Genomic DNA, 20032 nt, shown 5'->3' on the forward strand with positions numbered 1-20032 from the left:
TAGGAATGAAAGATAACAAGAAATGGTTAGAGCAATTACCATTGTTTTAATCTTCTTTCATTTTTATAAGTTAATTAAGCATAAGAGCAGCTCATTTCAGTCAACAGCTTACTAGGATAGTTCATGGATTAACTATTCCATAAATATAAGCCACAGATATGAAAACATAGGGCTAGAAGGAGCCCTTCAATAGCAGCTCAGCTACTATACAGGAATACTTAAAATTAGATCATGTATTCAGGCAAATCTTTTGACCAACTGTTGAACTGGTAAGTGGTTTTGCTTTTTCTGCCAAAAGCAGCAACAAACTAAAGTCTATTATAATCCATCCATTACTGTTTTTCACCACAACACTAGATAAAAAACAAAATCCAGTAAACAAGACTGAGGAACAAGTTTCTTCATATTTGTTTTGAGCCTCTATGTAGTAACTAAATGTTTTCCATAAGTTATCTTTAGCTTTTCAAATGCTGGCAAAACAAATAACTCAGCTTCACACAGAGAAAACCTATATGGCAGTATTCAGTGTTTATAAAACTGAGAATAGACAGTTACTATAAACAGTGGACAAAATATTTAAAGAGTAAACTATATTTTGCTATAAATAATTCCAAAACAGCTGGGAATAAGAAGTTTCTAATACTGTTTAGTTTCTGAAAATCACATATAATCATAATGAACTTTCAAAATATCATTCCACCAAGACTATCACTACTAAAATTTTTCTAACACACTGCTTAACATAGCAAATTCTTTGTTCATTCCATGTTCAATCTTTGGTAAGATTTCATGTGCATGAGTGCCCTTCATCAAAGGCTTGGTCTATTAGAGTTGTATCTCATCTACACGAAGAAGATCCTGCCCCATATAAACCTTTGGGCCTTTGTAGATAACACCATGGAAATAAAGCCCATCCATGATGTAGAACTAACATTAATACTCAGTGGAGTAAAAAGAACATTAGTCAGAATAAATCTATAAATCTACAACCAAATTGGGCTCTGACTTTAGGACAATTATTCCCTTTTTGTTAGCTTTCCTTCCCTTGCCTCCTGAGTGGAAAAAAAAAAAAATACTGATTTTAATCAAGGTGGCCTTGAGTCCAGACTCTTGTAACTAGGAGCAGCATATCCCTGAAATCTGACGAAAAAAATGCAAGCAGAGGTGGGATGGGAATTCTGTAAAATTTCCTTAAAAGAAGATGATGTGCTCTTCTTAGCAACTCCTTCCACCTTGCTATCAGTAGTATGACTTGATGGCTGGAACTCAAGAAGCCACTCTGTTCAGTGAGGTGAGAGATGAGTATGGAAGAACAGCAAGATAGAAAAAGTCTGCTCCATTGGAACTGCCATACCAGCTCCAGACTGCTCAACTGCAGACCCTTTTTCACATGAAAAGAGAAACTTGATTTTTAAGCAACTATTATTTTGGGTTTTGATATATAGCAAAACCTATTCCTAACTAATATAGATAATGACAAACTTTGTGTCTGTTTTTAACATTCTATACAAGAAAAAAAAGTTAGCAATCCTATCCAGTCCCCAAAATATTGTTTTGAAATTTGGCTTCTGGAATCCAAAATTAAGTTAGCCAGAAGTCTAGATGCCTCCAACAGTGTCATCTAGTTCTAAAACCTTTATGAATTATTACCTACTATATTTTTAGAGGCCTTCTTATCTGTGTGAAAGAATAAATGTATTAGAAAAATAAAATTAAAACCTTATAACCAAGATGGCACAAGTGAAAGAAATAAAGGAACATTAAGAAAACAATAGCTGAAAGTGATATTTAGTTGCTATAATCTAAATGTGCACGTACCATGGGCTGATCTTCATTAAAGGAATTGGGGCACATGTGAAAAACACCGTTAGCAGCAAGAAGGATTTTCGGCCCCAAACATCAGAAAGAGCACCAATAAGCGGGGCACTAAGGAATGACAACAAACCCTAAAAAAATTAAATGAAAAAAATGAATACCACACATCTATGAACATGAACCAAAAATAAATCATTTTACTCCTATAGAAAAATTTTCAACAACTTTGTTTCTAAAGTAAATTATCACAAACTTTTAAATAATGAATTGCTTATCTATATATAATTTTAAAATTTCCCAAGATAGTTTAGAATCATCTGTAGGGCTCCAGGTAGATATTAAATATGAACTGCTCTAATAAATTCTCAATCACAATAAATCCACAATAGCAATTCCATATGCTAATTACCTGTGTGTGTGTGTGTGTGTGTGTGTGTGTGTGTGTGTGTGTGTGTGTGTATATATATATAAAACAGGCTAATTACCTATTTAGAAAACTTGTTTGTCAAACTGAATCAAGAGTAAAGAATTTGAGCTGGGCACAGTACTTGCACCAATAATCTCAACACTTTGGGAGGTCGAGGGCAGATCACTTAGGTCAGGAGTTCGAGACCAGCCTGGCCAACATGGCAAAACCCTGTCTCTACTAAAAATACAAAAAATTAGCCGGGTGTGGTGGTACATGTCTGTGGTCCCAGCTACTTAGGAGGCTGAGGCAGAAGAATCACTTGAACCTGGGAGGTAGAGGTTCTCAGCAGTGAGCTGAGATCACACCACTTTCACTCAAGCCTGGGTGACAGTGCAAGACTCTGCCTCAAAGAAAAATTAAAAAAAAAAAAAAAAAAAAACACGAAAAAGAAAGAGCAAAGAATTCATATAATAACCAACTCTTTACCCTACTGATACAGTTTTATATTGATGGGGGTTTTTTAGTATAGTTTTTTCCTCTTCAATCTGTAGTCTTACAAAAATCATTGAGATCTCTGGAATTAAAATGCCAGCATAAAAACAGGGAATCTGTTATGATGTGGTTTATTATTATGCATAATTGGCTATATTGTAGTTAGATCAAATTTAAAACTCAAGTCTAGAAAGTATTAAGTTATCTCTCAAAATATACTCCATCTAATTATAAAAATTAAGTTATTACTCAGTAAGCAAACATATATTCACAGTTATATATACGTAAGTATTTATGTATGTTCATCCGTGTGCATGTATGTGTATGTATGTATATATACACATAAATATATGTATGACTGATCCTACCTTTACTCCTTGAATTAAGCCATTCATCAGAAATGTATGTTTAGGAAAGGTTTCATGTAATACCTAAAGAATAAAAACCAAAATAAAAATCACATGCTCTATTTCAGTCGTAATAAAATTTCTATATTTACCTTTTTGAACATCCATTCATACTACAATCTGATTTATTTTACATATTCAGATTTGTATGACATGCATATGACCATTAATAACCAAATATTTATATGGTACTTACTATGTCACAGGGCACTAAATTGGGCACTTTACATATATTATCTCATTTAATCCCTCATAACAGCCCTATCAGAAAACTGATATGCAGAGGTTAAACATCTTGTCTAAGATTACAGTCAGTAAGTAAATGGCAAAGCTGAAACTGAACCTAAGAGATCAGACTTCAAAGCCTATGTTTTTACTCACTATGCTACGCTGCTTCCCCAAAATAACTGACTTACAATTCTCTTTCAGATGGATATATTGTCTAGGATAGGAGATTGGGAAAATTAATAAGTAATTTTTAATTGCCACAAAGTAGATCTAGAAAGATTCTATAAAGAAAAAAAATCCCAACCTATGAAAATGTATAACAAGTTATTCTATCCTTTCCAAGGCTTGTTCTCAAATCATGTGGTATCAATTTTTTGCAGTGGGCAGCAAGAGAACCACTGGAATGCATCAAATGAAAAGGCAATTCCAGGCAATTGGAAAAATAAACAGCAGCTACCATTTTTACAGCCTATATGTACTCTTATTTAATCCCAACACTGTGAATTAGACAATATTATCACTTTACAGATGAGGCAACTGAGTTCCTGTTTGACTTAGAAACTAATGCTTCTGTTATCCAATGCTATCGCTCAGTAAAAACAATAGAGAATGGGAATGTGGGTAATAAGAAAGGTAGGGAAGGTCTTCCCTTTAAGAAGAAACATTATGCTAAATATACTTTCTGACATGTTGCAAGAAGAACCTTTAGAAGGATCAGAATTGCTCCCCTTTCTTCAGTTATTCCTCTTCTGCCAATAGCGAGAAATTGAATAAAAATGTGCTCATTGTAAGTAAAAATAAATTTAGAGGCCAGGTGTGGTGGCTCACACCTGTAATCCCAACACTTTGGGAGGAAGAGGCGGATGGATCACCTGAGGCGGGAGTTCGACACCAGCCTGGCCAACATGTCGAAACCTCATCTCTACTGAAAATACAAAAAATTAGCCAGGCGTGGTGGCAGGCGCCTGCAATCCAAACTACTCAGGAGGCTGAGGCAGGAGAATTGCTTAAACCTGGAGGGCGGAGGTTGCAGTGAGCTGAGATCGTGCCACCGCACTCTATCCTCGGCAACAGAGTGATACCCTGTCTTAAAAAAAAAAAAAAAAGAAAGAAAAAGAAAAAAAAAAAACCAGTCACAGACTGTATGTAAATGAATGGGTTTGACTGTATTCCAATAAAATTTTATTTATAAAAATAGTATGTGATCTCCAGGTCACTGGACTGGGCAAAAATTTCTTGATAATACTCCACAAGCACAGGCAGCCAAAGCCAAAGTGAGAATGGACAAATGAGATCACATCAAGTTTAAAGCTGCACAGCAAAGCAAACAACAAAGTGAAGAGACAACCCACAGAATAGGAGAAAATATCTGCAAACTATCCATCTGACAAGGGATTAATAACAAAAATGTATAAGGGGCTCAAACAATTCTGTAAGAAAAGAATCTAATAATCTGATTTTTAAAAAACGGGCAAAATATCTGAATAGACATTTCTCAAAGTGACCAATAGGTATATGAAAAAATGCTCAACCATCACTGATCATCGGAGAAATGCAAATCAAAACTACAGTGAAATATCATCTCACCCCAGTTAAAAATGGCTTTTATCCAAAAGATAGGCAAGGATGTGAAGAAAAGGGAACACTCATACACTGTTGGTGGGAATGTAAATTAGTACAATCACTAAGGAAAACAGTTGGAAGGTTACTCAAAAAACCTAAAAATGGAGCTACCATAGGATCCAGCAATCTCACTGCTAGGTATATACCCCTCCAAAAAAAGGAAATTAGTATATCAAAGAGATATCTGTACTCCTATATTTACTGCAGCACTATTCCTTTTTTTGTTTGTTTGAGACGGAGTTGCACTCTTGTCACCCAGGCTGGAGTGCGATGGTGCGATCTTGGCTCACTGCGACCTCCGCCTCCCGGGTTCAAGCAATTCTCCTGCCTCAGCCTCCTGAGTAGCTGGGATTACGGTGTGCACCACCATGCCTGGCTAATTTTTGTATGCAGCACTATTCTTAATAGCTAATATTTGGAAGCAACCTAAGTGTCCATCAACAGATGAATGAAAGGATAAAGAAAATGTGGTACTTATACACACAGAAAAAGAATGAGATCCTGTCATTTGCAACAACATGGATGGAACTGGAGGTCATTATGTTAAGTGAAATAAGCCAGGCACAAAAAGAGAAACTTCACATGTTCTCAATTATTTGTGAAAGCTAAAAATTACAACAATTAAACTCATGGAGATAGAGCAGAATGATGGTTACCAGAGGCTGGGAAGGGTAGTGGGGGAGCGGATGGTTAGTGGGCACAAAAAAATAGAATAAATAAGATCTAGTACTTGATAGGCACAACAGGTTGACTATAGCCATCATTTATTCTACATTTTTAAATAGCTAAAATTTGGCCGGGTGTGGTGGCTCACACCTGTAATCCCAGCACCTTGGGAGGCTGAGGCAGGCAGATCACAAGGTCAAGAGATTGAGACCATCCTGGCCAATACGGTGAAACCCCATCTCTACTAAAAATACAAAAATTAGCTGGGTGTGGTGGCATGTGCCTGTAGTCCCAGCTACTTGGGAGGCTGAGGCAGGAGAATCGCTTGAACCCAGGAAGCAGATTGCAGTGAGCCAAGATCACGCCACTGCACTCCAGCCTGGTGACAGAGCAAGACTCCATCTCAAAAAAACAAAAAACAAAACAAAACAAAATCTAAAATTGGATTGTTTATAACACAAAGAAAGGATAAATGCTTGAAATGATGGATACCCCATTTACCCTGATGTAATTATTACATACTGTATGCCTATATCAAAATATCTCATGTACCCCATAAATATATACACCTACTATGTACCCACAAAAATAAAAAATAAAAATATCATTTAAAAATAAAAAGGAAAAATGGCATGCCCTCTCTAATTGAAAAGAATTATTGGGAGGTCTTTGAGAAACTCCTAGAAGTTCTTTTTAGAGTTCTACTGCATGCATTAACTAAGTAGCTAAGTGATAATTAGGAAAAAGTTCAATTCAACATACTTGTGAAAAGGAATATACACACACACACACACACACAAAGTTGCCAGAAGCAACTACAAAAAAAAAAAAAGAGTGCAAAAAAGATTCAGTCCTCTAGCCATATTTTCCCAGTCCTTGTGCTAAAGGATAAGATTTAAACTCCTTAAACTAGTATCTCAAAACTTTTTACAGGACTCAAATGTATTATGCTTTTCTTTCAATAATCACAAAGGACCTACCGCAAGCCAAATCTTTCTAGGTATGAAGAACAGGTTTGGTGTTAGAAAGAATGAAGAACATTATGAACGTCTATAAGAAGTTTTATACTATGCTAGATCTTATCGCTAATGATTCACTTTGCCAAGCTGTATTCCATTCCAATCAATCTGTTCTCACTGTTTCTGAAATATTCTATGCTTTCCAATATTCGTATTTTATACATGACATCCTTTCAATTTTGAATATTTCTTCCCTTTCTTTATCTGGCCAACCCCCAACCCTTCCAAACTGTTCCTCTGCTACCTAACTTTCTTCTCCAAAGCAATTTCTCCTTTGGGGCCATACAATTTCTAACAAAATTTTAACAGACAAATATAACAAGTGATTCAAATGTTGTAAAGATTTTTGATGTCAGGATCCTTTAGTAATGGTCTTTAGAGGTGATCAGAGAAAATGTAACATTTTTCCAAAAAATTTTATGGATCTTGACTTTTTTTTAACTTTAAAAATGTTGAAAGTAAATAATCCTTAAAATGTTAAACGCTTTGGGGCTGTTTCTGTAGCCAAGGACACAAAACCATCTAGGTAGAAGAGATGCTAGTGGATTTTGAGTGTTCCGTAACATGGGCTGTGTACCTAGGAGCTTGAACCATCAAACACTGGCCTATTATTTCCAGAGCCATAGGTCTGTGAAAAGGGTAAAATCGGCCAGGAACAGTGGCTCACGCCTGTAATCCCAGCACTTTGGGAGGCCAAGGCGGGAGGATCATTTGAGGTCAGGAGTTTGAGATCACCCTGGCCAACATGGTGAAACGCCATCTCTGCTAAAAATACAAAAAATTGGCCGGTGGCAGTGGCTCACGCCTGTAATCCCAGCACTTTGGGAGGCTGAGGTGGGTGGATCACAAGGTAAGGAGTTCAAGACCAGCCTGACCAAGATGGTAAAATCCCGCCTCTACTAGAAATAAAAAAATTAGCCAGGCATGGTGGCAGGTGCCTGTAATCCCACATACTTGGGAGGCTGAGGCAGAGAACTGCTTGAACCTGGGAGGCGAAGGTTGCAGTGAGCCGAGATAGTGCCACTGCATTCCAGCCTAGACGACAGAGTGAAACTCTGTCTCAAAAAAAAAAAAAAAAAAAAAATTAGCTGGGCGTGGTGACATGCACCTGTAATTCCAACTACTGGGGAGGCTGAGGCAGGAGAATCTCTTGAACCTTGGAGGTGGAGGTTGCAGTGAGCCGAGATCACGCCATTGCACTCCAGCCTGGACGCCAGATTAAGACTCCATCTCAATGGAAAAAAAAAAAAGGAAAGAAAAAAAAACCCGGTAAATCCACTCCTTGGCATTACAGATCCTTATACCTACTGTTATTCTCATCACTTAGCTAATATGTTACATAATCAAGCAATAATCACTGATTCTGATTGAACATCTACTATGACCAACCATATATTCATAATCTCTCAAAAGTGTTAGACTTCAATCTTTAAAAATATTTGTCAGTACAAAATCCTTCTTTTTAGCTAAATCCCCTTGTTGGTAGAGGCTCACCATCTTCCCCTGGGCAGATCTTCCACAAAACACAGCTTTTGTTTTTTGACTGTTCTATGAGAGCTTAAAAGTGAAAGATAATTGCAACACACAGTGTTTTTTATCTTAAAATGTCACATTAGTTTTAAAAATTAAGAAATTAAGGCTATCATAAATCCCAAACCAGACATTCAAAATTAATATGTCTAAAACTGGTTATCTGATTTAAAAAATACTTCAAAGAATATCTTTGAAATCTGAAATGCTGAAACAAACTATGATATAACTGTCGAGGGAGGGACAGGGAAATGAAAGATACTGACTTAAAATATAAATAAAATTATGTCTTCATCCTCATTTTCCTTTTAAAATGAATGTTAAAAACTTTGACTCTTGTGGCATGCACCATTTATAATGAGTTTCAAAACACATAAAACAGAAATGAAATGTTTAAAGATTAACAGACTTTTAAGAGGAGAGCCTTCTTTTACCCAGAAACCCACCTCTTTACACACCTCTCACACACAATGCTGGGGAGGAGTGGGAGGAGTACTGGAGCCCAAAAGAAAGACTGCCAACAAAGCCAACAACAAAAAAACAAAATTTGTAAGCCAAAAGCCTTGAAATGAGTAAAACCTTTTTAAAAAGCCCATAATGAATTAATATATTGTTCTTAATTAGTGACATATACTAAATATATAAAAGGGTCACTTCTAAAAAGTAGATATGCCAGGCTGGGCATGGCGGCTTATGCCTGTAATCCCAACACTTTGGGAGGCCGAGGCAGGTGGATCACCTGAGGTCAGGAGTTCAAGACCAGCCTGGCCAATGTGATGAAACCCTGTCTCTACTAAAAATACAAAAATTAGCCTGGTATGGTGGCACGTGCCTATAGTCCCAGCTACTCGGGAGGCTGAGGCAGGAGAATGGCTTGAACCTGGGAGGTGGAGGTTGCAGTGAGCCAAGGTTGCACCACTGCACTCCAGCCTGGGCAACAGAGTGAGACTCCGTCTCAAAACACATAAACAAATAAAATAAAATAAAATAAAAAAGAAAAAGAAAACAAAAATTAAAGATAATAAGAATATATTGGCCAGGCACAGTGGCTCACACCTGTAATCCCAGCACTTTGGGAGGCCAAGGCGGGCGGATCACGAGGTTAAGAGATCGAGACCATTCTGGTCAACATGGTGAAACCCCATCTCTACTAAAAGCACAAAAATTAGCTGGGCATGGTGGCATGTGCCTGTAGTCCCAGCTACTCGGAGGCTGAGGCAGGAAAATCACTTGAACCTGGGAGGTAGGGGTTGCAGTGAGCCAAGATCGTGCCCTCTGCACTCCAGCCTGGCGACAGAGCGAGACTCCATCTCAAAAAAAAAAAAGGAATATATTAAGCACATTAGTCTATGAAAAATGAATAAACAAGCCTTTCTAACTAAGGGGACTCTTTCCTTGTTCTTAAAAAAGATAGCCTCCCTTTGTCCAACTAGGAAAAAAATGTACCAAAATTACACGAACGATGACATACCTAAAAAAATTTAAACAAGAAGCAGATTTTTAAAATAGCTATACAGACTTGAAATACTGATAACAAATTATGGAAACATCACAAAATGCTTTTTTTCACAGCTTGCTAACAGCTCATCCACATTTTGATCACCCTACTTAGCTAGTGGTTGGGCTGCCTGATAACCTCAACTATCTAAAACATGGGTACAAACAAGTTACTACCTGCATTCCCCAAAAGACTGAGCACTGGAGGAGTCAAGGAAGCCTGGGTGCAGATACCAACACTGCAGCTTACTGTCAGAGTAGCAATCAAATTGCTTAACTTTTCTAAGCCCCGGTTTCCTCATCTGTATTATGAGGCTAATATCTCACTGATAAGGTGGTTGTGAGGATTAAAAATGATAATGTATTCGAAGTGGAATACATTAGGACTGTGCCTAACATAGTCCACTTTGAATACATTAAAGGACTGTGCCTAGATCCATCATAATATAAATACACGTGGACTGTTTACTATTACAAAGCTCAAGTACTTTAAATGGTAGGAGTGATGATCTACCAGACAGATTTATATGTTAAACTGACAGATTATAAAAAGCACGCTGGCGCATTAGGAAAGCTAATGTAAAGTCATGAGCTCAAAAAGTTATTACAGCACTTTAGTAACCCTTGACAAAAACAGGTTATTACAATTCAATGAAGTTATGAATGTCATAATCAACTTGCATCATCTGAGGAAGTTCCGAATCACTGTACTTGGATTATGAAGCCAGGAAATGTGTAAATTAATTTTTTAAAGATTTCTATCTGAAATTAGGAAACTAAAAAAAAAAAACAAAACCCTCTGATTTTTTTTTATAGCAATACTCATAAACATGCTCTATATATTCAAAATGATTTTTTTTTTTTTGAGACAGAGTCTCACCCTGTATCCAGGCTGGAGGGCAGTGGTGCAATCTCGGCTCACTGCAACCTCCACTTCCCGGGTTCAAGAGATTCTCCTGCCTCAGCCTCCCAAGTAGCTGGGATTACAGGTGCGCACCACCACGCACAGCTAATTTTTGTATTTTTAGTAGAGATGGGGTTTCACCATGTTGGTCAGGATGGTCTCGATCTCTTGACCTCGTGATCCACCCGCCTCGGCCTCCCAAAGCACTGGGATTACAGGCGTGAGCCACTGCGCCCGGCTGTTTTTTTTTTTTTTGAGACAAGGTTTCACTCCCGTTGCCCAGGCTGGAGTGCAGTGGCACGATATCGGGTCACTACAACCTCTGCCTCCTGGGCTCAAGTGATTCTCCTGCCTTAGCCTCCCGAGTAGCTGGGACTACAAACATATGCCACCGTGCACAACTAATTTTTGCATTTTTTGTGGAGACAAGGTTTCACCATGTTGCCCAGGCTGGTCTCAACTCCTGAGTTCAAGCGATCTGCCCGCCCAGCCTCCCAAAATGCTGGGATTACAGGCATAAGCAACTGCTAAACATCAATATTTTATGTATAGATAGTAACGATTACGCAGCTGTCAATAAATATATCAAGAAATATGCATTGTAAATATTCTTAGGCTAGTTCAATATACTTACATAATTTTTCTATTAAATAACTTTTTTTATAAAAACCATCATGAAAACATAGTATATTACTTTAAAACTCTATTCCTCTAGGATTTGGTAAACTGTACATTTATCCTAATTACTCCTTTCAAGATGGTATAGATATTTACCAGAGATAGTCCTTCCCTCATTCCATTCCCCTTATCTACACCAATATAAGAAAACTGGCTATCTTCTGAGTTGTTTGGTCGGGCAGGGAGGGCTTTTCTAAAGTTTCAAACCTGGGAGAATTTGGGTAAAATCAGCTTAGATCTATTAAAGAATAGCTCTTCTAGGTACTTAGCCCAAATGAACAGAAACCTGTTTTTGAAAAATACAGCTGCATAAATGAACCTCAAAGAAATTATGCTGAGTCATGCAGGTCACAGATACCATCTTTTCTAAACCCGTCGGTTTAAGAATCTCTTCCATTTTACTCACAGTAGTGACAGAGCCTCTGCTTGAACATGCCCAGTGACAAGTCCAAATTCAAACACCTCCACGCCACCCCCCTCCCAAAAAAAGGTAAGGGAGAGTTAACAGTTGGAAAAGACAACCAGTAAAATACTGGTGAATACTGAACAATACCGGTGGGAGAATTAACCGTGCAAAGGAAAAAGGGCCACACTTTCCTCCAAAACTGAAGTAAAAGAGATTTTGGAGTCAGTGTTAAATAATTTAAAAGATTACTTACCACCAAGGTGGGTGCTGTCAATAGTCCCCAAGCAAAAAACTCCAAAAAGATGACGATAACTGCATGATAAACACTAGGAGAACCTATTCCTTGAGGCTATAAAAAACAAGATTTTTAAAAAAGTTAACAAAAAGTTAACAGTACATTCTATAATTATTAACAGTAACAACGATGTAATAGTCAACAAATATTAAGATCATATATGTACTGGGCACTGTGTCAAACATCTGTACTCACTGCCTCTGTCTTCAAAGTCAGAGGGACAGACAAGGCAATAACAAAATTCATTAGCATAAGCACAGTATGCAGTTGGAACATAGAGTCCAAGGGAGCTTGGGAGGTGGGAAATACCAGACTTCCAGGAGGAAGGCTGAAAGGACACAACAGAGTTAGACAGGCGGAGGTATAGGGTGGAAAAGACGGCTCAGCCTGTACAAAGCTTCCAAGGCTTGAGGCATTATGGGTCTCATATATCGAGTTCAGTACAACCAGTGCATGGGCTGCACGTTGGGTGTATTGAAAGACGAGCTACAAGTACTCAAAGACCAGCTTCCATGCTAAGGAGTCTATATTTAATTCTGAAGGCCATGGGGAGCCACTAAAAGATATTAAGACTGACACAATCAGATGAAAGTTTTAAGATTATTCTGGCAAAGATGTAACCAAAAAAAAAAACCATAAATGAAGCAAGTGGCAAAAATATAAACACAATATCAACATGACTCAAAAGCAGAACAATCCCTAGGGAAAGTATGTAAGAGATTTGGGATTTGATATACATGAGAAAGAAAATACAAAATTAAGTTTATACTGCTGCCAGAGATGTCTTAAGACTCACTTCAGTATTATCACTCTGGTGATTTCCTAAAGGATAAAATGGAGAAGCAAGGTGCATCTAAAAGGAAGCTATTTGAATCAGCTCAAACAAGAGATCAGGGCATAAAACAGTGGCACAGTATGAATGTTGGAGGGGAGGGAACGGATAAAGGATTCAGGATTTGAAATTGGGAGGAGCTTGATAAATAGCAGAAGGGAGAATCAAGAACAACTTCCAAGTGTTTAGCTTGGTTGTCTAGCAGTTAAAGCTGGTGGCTTCCCAGCACTTTCCCCCACGAGGCTCAGATTTACTTTAGGTCCTATCTACAAAACTGCCCTCTTTACGTGAAACATTTGTATTGTCTTTGAGCACTGATTAAAACAATTAGCAGCAAATGTGATATCTGAAACCACCAGAGTAGATGAGATTATCAGGAGTGTCAAGTGTGAAAACAGCAGTGAGCTGAGACAGAATCCCAAGAAGTGCCAACATTTTAAGTAGGAGGCAGAGGAAAATAATGAAGGTTTTTCTTCTTTGATGAAGAAAAGAGGAAGATAAAAGGAACAGTGAGAAAATATCAGGAGAGTGAAGAGAATACAGTGTCACAGATGACAATGGAGCAGTTTCAGGAAGGAGGAGGTGATGACTAGTATCAAATGGAACAAGCATAGTAATATAAGGTCAAAAAATGACCACAGGAGGCCAGACATGGTGGCTCATGCCTGTAATGTCAGCACTTTGGGAGGCCAAGGCGGGCAGATCACTTGAGGTCAAGAGTTCGAGACCAGCCTTGCCAACATGGCAAAACCCTGTCTCTACTAAAAATACAAAAATTAGCTGGGCATGGTGGCGTGTGCCTGTAATCCCAGCTACTCAGAAAGGCTGAGGCAGGAGAATCGCTTGAACCTGGGAGGCAGAGGTTGCAGTGAGTTGAGATCCCACCACTGCACCCCAGCCTGGGCGACAGAGACTCTGAAAAAAAAAAAAAAAAATTGGCCACAGATTTGATAAGCTTTAAACCTGTTTTGTTCACCGTGTTCACCACCACATATACCCAGCCCCTAGCAGAAAGCTTGGTACAACTTCTCAGGGCTTAAAGCATGCTAATTTTTTAAAAATCAAAGTAGGATATAACATTGTATAGGTAGGGTAATTTCAACTCTGAAAAACAATAAATACTGACCTCAATGTAAATAAAATGTATATTGGGTAATGATTTTAAGTGATATCACATTGTTTACTATGCTATTCTGAACTTTCCATATCTTTTCTAATAAGCATGCTTGCACTTTAGGAGGAAAATGCTTTGTTTATTTAAGAGAAAAATTACCTAAAACTAGCATGGAGAACAACAAAATAAACTATGGGACAATATCTCTGATGAACATTGATGCAAAAATCCTCAACAAAATACTAGCGAACCTCCTTCAGGAAGGAGGTTTAAAAAAAGATCATTCATCGGCCGGGCGCAGTGGCTCTCGCCTGTAATCCCAGTACTTTGGGAGTCCAAAGCGGGTGGATCACCTGAGGTCAGGAGTTCGAGACCAGCCTGACCAACATGAAGAAACCCCGTCTCCACTAAAAATACAAAATTAGCCAGGCGTGGCGGCGCATGCCTGTAATCCCAGCTACTCGGGAAGCTGAGGCAGGAGAATTGCTTGAACATGGGAGGCGGAAGTTGCGGTGAGCCAAGATCGCGCCATTGCATTCCAGCCTGGGCAACAAGAGCAAAACTCCGGCTCAAAAAAATTAAAAACAAAAAAATCATTCATCATGTTCAAGCGGGATTCATCCAGGTATGCAAGGATAGTCCAACATACATAAATCTATCAAGGTGATACATCATTTCAAAAGAATGAAGGAAAAAAAATATGATCATTTCAATTGATGATGAAAAAGCATTTACTAAAATTCAACACTGCTTCATAAAAACTCTCAAAAATGGTACAGAAGGAACATACCTCAATATGATAAAAGCCATATATGACAGACACAGAGCTATCATGCTGAACAGGGAAAACCTGAAAGCCTTTCCTCAAAGATCTGGAACAAGACAAAGATGCCCACTTTCGCCACTCTTACTCAACAAAGTACTGGAAAGTACCAACAGAGCAATTAGGCATGAGTAAGAAATAAAAGGCATGCAAATTAAAAAAGAGGAAGTCATGTCCCTCTTTACAGATGACATGACCTTATATAGAGAGAACCCTAAATACTCCACCAAAAAACTATCAGAATGGAAGCAAATTCATTGAAGTTGCAGGATACAAAAATCAGTACCATTTCTATATGCCAACAGCAAATATCTGAAAAAGAAACCAAGAAAATAATCCCACTTACAATAGCTACAAATGAAATACCTAAGAATAAACTTAAAGAAGTGAAAGATGTCTATAGACTATAAAACATTGATGACAGGAATTGAAGAGGACACACACACAAATGGGAAGATATTTCATGTTCATAAATTGGAAGAATCAATACTGTTAAAATTTTAATACTACCAAAAGCAATCTACAGATTCAATGCAGTTACTATCAAACTACAAATGACATTCCTCACAGAATTTTTTCTTTTAAATCCTAAAACTTATATGGAACCACAAGAGCCAGAACAGCCAAAGCAATCCTGAGCAAAAAGAACAAGGCTGGAGGCTGGGCACAGTGGCTCACGCCTGTAATCTCAGCACTTTCGGAAGCCAAGGCAGGTGGATTACCTGAGGTCAGGAGTTCGAGACCAGCCTGGCCATCAAAGTGAAATCCCGTCTCTACTAAAAATACAAAAATTAGCCAGGCGTGCTGGTGGGCACCTGTAATCCCAGTTCCTCGGGAGACTGAGGCAGGAGAATCGCTTGAACCAGGGAGGCAGAGGTTGCAGTGAGCCAAGATTGCACCACTGCACTCCAGCCTAGGTGACACAGCTAGACTCTGTCTCAAAAAAAAAAAAAACACACACACACACACACACACAAAAAAACGACGACGCTGGAGGTATCACATTACTTCACTTCAAATTATACTACAAAGTGACAGTAACCAAAACAGCATAATACTGGTATAAAAACAGATACATAGACAATAGAGCACAATAGAGAACCCAGAAATAAATCCATGCATTTACAGTCAACTCATTTTTGACAACGGCACCAAAGTATACATTGGGAAAAGGACAGTCTCTTAAATGGTGCTGGGAAAAGTGGATATCCATATACAGAAGAATAAAATTATACCCCTACCTCTTGCCATGTACAACAATCAAATCAACATGGATTAAAGACTTAAATCTAAAACCTGAAACCACAAATGACTAGAAGAAAACATTGGGAATACACTCTAGGACATTAGTCTGAACACAGATTTTTTTTTTTTTTTTTTTTTTTTTTTTAAGAAAGAGTCTCCCCGTCACCCAGGCTGGAGTACACTACTGTACTATGTATGTCACCTGGGCAACAGAGCGAGACTCTGTCTCAAAAAATAAAAAATAAAATAAAAGTGGAATTGGCATGTTCCTAACACAAAGAAATGATAAATGTTTGAGGTAATGGCTACCCCAGTATCCCTGATTTATTATACACTGTATACCTGTATCAACATATGCTTGTATCAAAATATCAGATGTACCCGATAAATATCTATATCTACTTTGTACCCATAGTAATTAAAAAATTTAGAAGTCCTAACCAGAGTAATCAGACAAGAGAAAGGAATAACGAGCATGCAAACTGGAAAAGAGGAAATCAAACTGTCACTGTTTGCCAATGATATGATTGTATACCTAGAAAACCCTAATGACTCATCCAAAAAGCTCCTAGGTCTGATAAACGAATTCAGTAAAGTCTCAGGATACAAAATCAATGACACAAATCAGTAACACTGCTATATTCCAACAACGACAAAGCTGAGAATCAAATCAAGAACTCAATCCCTTTTACAATAGCTGCAAAAAAAACAAAACACCTAGGAATATACTTAACCAAGGAAGTGAAAGATCTTTACAAGGAAAAGTACAAAACACTGTTAAAAGAAACCATAAATGACACAAAGGGAAACACATCCCATGCTCATGGATGGGAAGAATCAACATTGTGAAAATGACCATTCTGACCAAAACGATCTATAGATTCAATGCAATTCCCATCAAAATACCAGCATGATACTTCACAGAACAAGAAAAAACAATCCTAAAATTCATATGGAACCAAAAAAGAGCCCACATAGCCAAAGCAAGACTAAGCAAAAAACAAATCTGGAGGCATCACATTACCCAACTTTAAATTACATAAAAGGCTACAGTTACCAAAACCGCGTGGTACTGGTATAAAGATAGGCATGAAAACCAATGGAAGACAACAGATAACCCAGAAATAAAGCAAAATACTTACAGCTGGCTAGGCATGCCTGTAATCCCAGCACCCTGGGAGGCCAAGGCGGGTGGATCACCTGAGGTCAGTAGTTTTGAGTCCAGCCTGGCCAACATAGAGAAAACTCATCTCTACTAAAAATACAAAAAAGTTAGCCAGGCGTGGTGGTGTGTGCCTGTAATCCCAACTACTTGGGAGACTGAGGCAGGAGAATAGCTTGAACCTGAGAGGCAGAGGTTGCAGGGAGCCAAGATCATGCCATTGCACTCCAGCCTGAGAAACGAGCAAAATTCCATCTCAAAAAAAAAAAAAAAAAAAAATCAGCAGAGTAAACAGACAACCCACACAGTCAGAGAAAATATTTATGAACTGTGCATCTGACAAAGGACTAGTACCCAGAATCTACAAGGAACTGAAATCAGCAAGAAAAAAACAAACAATCCCATCAAAAGTAGGCAAAAGACATGAACAGACATTTTTCAAAAGACATACAATCAGCCAACAAACATATGAAAAGATGCTCAGCATCACCAATTATCAGGAAAATGCAAATTAAAACCACAATGAGATATCATTTACTCCTGCAAGAATGGCCATAATTTAAAAATCAAAAAATAATAGATGGTGTGGATGTGGTGACAAATGAACAGTTTCACACTGCTGTTGGGAATGTAAACTAGTACAACCACTATGGAAAACAGTATGGCGATTCCTTAAAGAACTAAAAGTAGAACTACTGTTTGATCCAGCAATCCCACTACTGGGTACCCACCCAAAGTAAAAGAAGTCATTATATGAAAAAGACACATGTACATGCATGTTTACAGCAGCACAATTCACAACTGCAAAGATATGGAACCAACCCAAGTGCCCAATGACCAACAAGTGGATAAAGAAAATGTGGTGTATATACACCATTGAATACTTAGCCACAAAAAGGAATGAAATAATGTCTTTTGCAGAAACTTGGATGGAATTGGAGGCCATTATTCTAAGTGAGTAATTTAGGAATGGAAAACCAAATGTCGTATGTTCTCACAAGTGAGAGTTCAGCTGTGAGGACACAAAGGCATAAGAGTGATAGAATGGACTTTGAGGATGGGGGGGAAGCTTGAGAGGGATAAAAGACTATATATTGGGTACAGTATACATTGGTCAGGTGACAGGTGCACTGAAATCTCAGAAATCACCACTAAAAAACTTATCCATGTAACCAAAAACCCACCTGTACCCCAAAACTATTGAAATATTTTAAAAAATAATAAATTTTAAAAATAAAGTAAAATTTGAATGGAAAATGACAGGTATGCTGCATATACTTGTCCCTCTTGAACCATTCTATTGAGTTTCCCACGACTGGAAGGAAAAAATGTATTATTTATTTTTTAAAAAAGCAGGGCAGTGGGAGGGATATTTCTTTGTTATAAAGTACTGGAAATTTTGAGAGCTATATTACACCCATATTCATCTCTTCTTGATGTACCCTGGCTGAAACTGTCAACTGTTACTTTCACACTTTCAATTTAAAATAATGCTAAAAGACAATCAGAGTTCCTTATAATTGAAACTTTTAAATCATATAGACTTGTCAGAATGTTACCTGAAGAAAGCTATTCATTTTTTTACTTAAACTTTAAACTTTCAGTAGCTGCAAAGGAGTTACATTTCAACTGTAGAATTTCTGCTGATGGTCTGATTACGTTGGTATGCAAGTCTTCTAACTATATGAGGATGAACTGGATGCATATAGCAATCTGAAAAAAACTGCATATTAATTTATCCCCAAACACACCAATCTAAACCAAACACTGAACCATGGAGGTAAGGAGTTAAGTAATTAATGATGCTGCCAGCCACACACCTGCCAAAGACAATATAAACACCCTGATGTTTCTAGGCTTTTTGAAAAGCACCACGGGGCCAGGCGCAGTGGCTCACACCTGTAATCCCACTTTGGAAGACTGAGGCAGGTGGATCACCCGAGGTCAAGAGTTCGAGACCAGCCTGGCCAACATGGTAAAATCCCGTCTCTACTAAAAAAAATACAAAAATTAGCCGGGCATGATGGCACATGCCTGTAATCCCAGCTATTCAGGAGGCTAAGGTAGGAGAATTCCTTGAACCGGGGAGGCAGAGGTTGCTGTGAGCCAAGATCACGCCATTGCACTCCAGCCTGGGCAACAAGAGCAAAACTCTGTCTCGAAAAAAAAAAAAAAAAAAAAAAGAAAGAAAGAAAAAGAAAAGCACCACAGGCCCTTCTCATTGCTTGCATGCTAGCAACCAAAGGTTATTTAACAGCTCCCTGGGTCTACAAAGGCCCTACATCCCAGAGAGCTTTCCTGCCACTACTTCAGCCATCCTTGCAGGTGAAGAGTGCAAACCGTCAGAGCTTGGGTCCCGCTTTTGAAATGGTTGCTGACTCCTATTTAATTAAAATCAGGGATGCCAAGAAAAAAAAAAATCTGGTGCTCTGCTTATCCAGGGATATGCATTTCATTTTCAAATGATATATCAATTTTACTTTTTTCAGGTACTTCCGACCATGCAATTCACATATGCCTTACTTTCTATCAAATCTTTAAAGTCATTTTACCACTAACTTCTGAAAGAACTATACATTTTCCACTTTGTCAGAGATGTAGTCCCACAATTGTATTGCCAAAACAATAAAGATCATATTTTAAAATGAGCATTTTAAAAGATAAGGAAAATTCTATTTGAATACTGTAAATAACTCTTTAGCTCTTAGCCTCTAACAGGAATGCTTAAAAACAAGTGGTAATGCTTTAATAAAACAAAACAGAATTCTAGTATTTGAAAATGTCAGAAGGTATTTTTATTTCAGCTGTCTTAAATACCTACACTGAATGTTACATACATGAAAACTTGTAACTAAAAACTTTTTTTTTTTTTTTTGAGACAGTTTCA

General features: G+C 37.9%; 1 protein-coding gene across 3 annotated transcripts in view; it reads right to left on the reverse strand.

Moving 5' to 3' along the window:
- The window catches only part of MFSD14A (major facilitator superfamily domain containing 14A), a 61462-nt gene that overhangs the window by 37611 nt on the left and 3819 nt on the right, over positions 1-20032 (reverse strand). For all 3 annotated transcript variants that reach the window (XM_054530756.1, XM_054530757.1, XM_002810563.5), the window contains exons 2-4: positions 11928-12023; positions 3085-3147; positions 1819-1946 (exon numbers count right to left, since the gene is read on the reverse strand). In XM_054530756.1, coding sequence (XP_054386731.1) covers positions 1819-1946; positions 3085-3147; positions 11928-12023 — 287 coding nt within the window. The remainder of the gene's footprint in view (positions 1-1818; positions 1947-3084; positions 3148-11927; positions 12024-20032) is intronic.

This window comes from Pongo abelii, chromosome 1 (genome assembly GCF_028885655.2).
Source record: "Pongo abelii isolate AG06213 chromosome 1, NHGRI_mPonAbe1-v2.0_pri, whole genome shotgun sequence".
NCBI classification, from domain to species: domain Eukaryota; kingdom Metazoa; phylum Chordata; class Mammalia; order Primates; family Hominidae; genus Pongo; species Pongo abelii.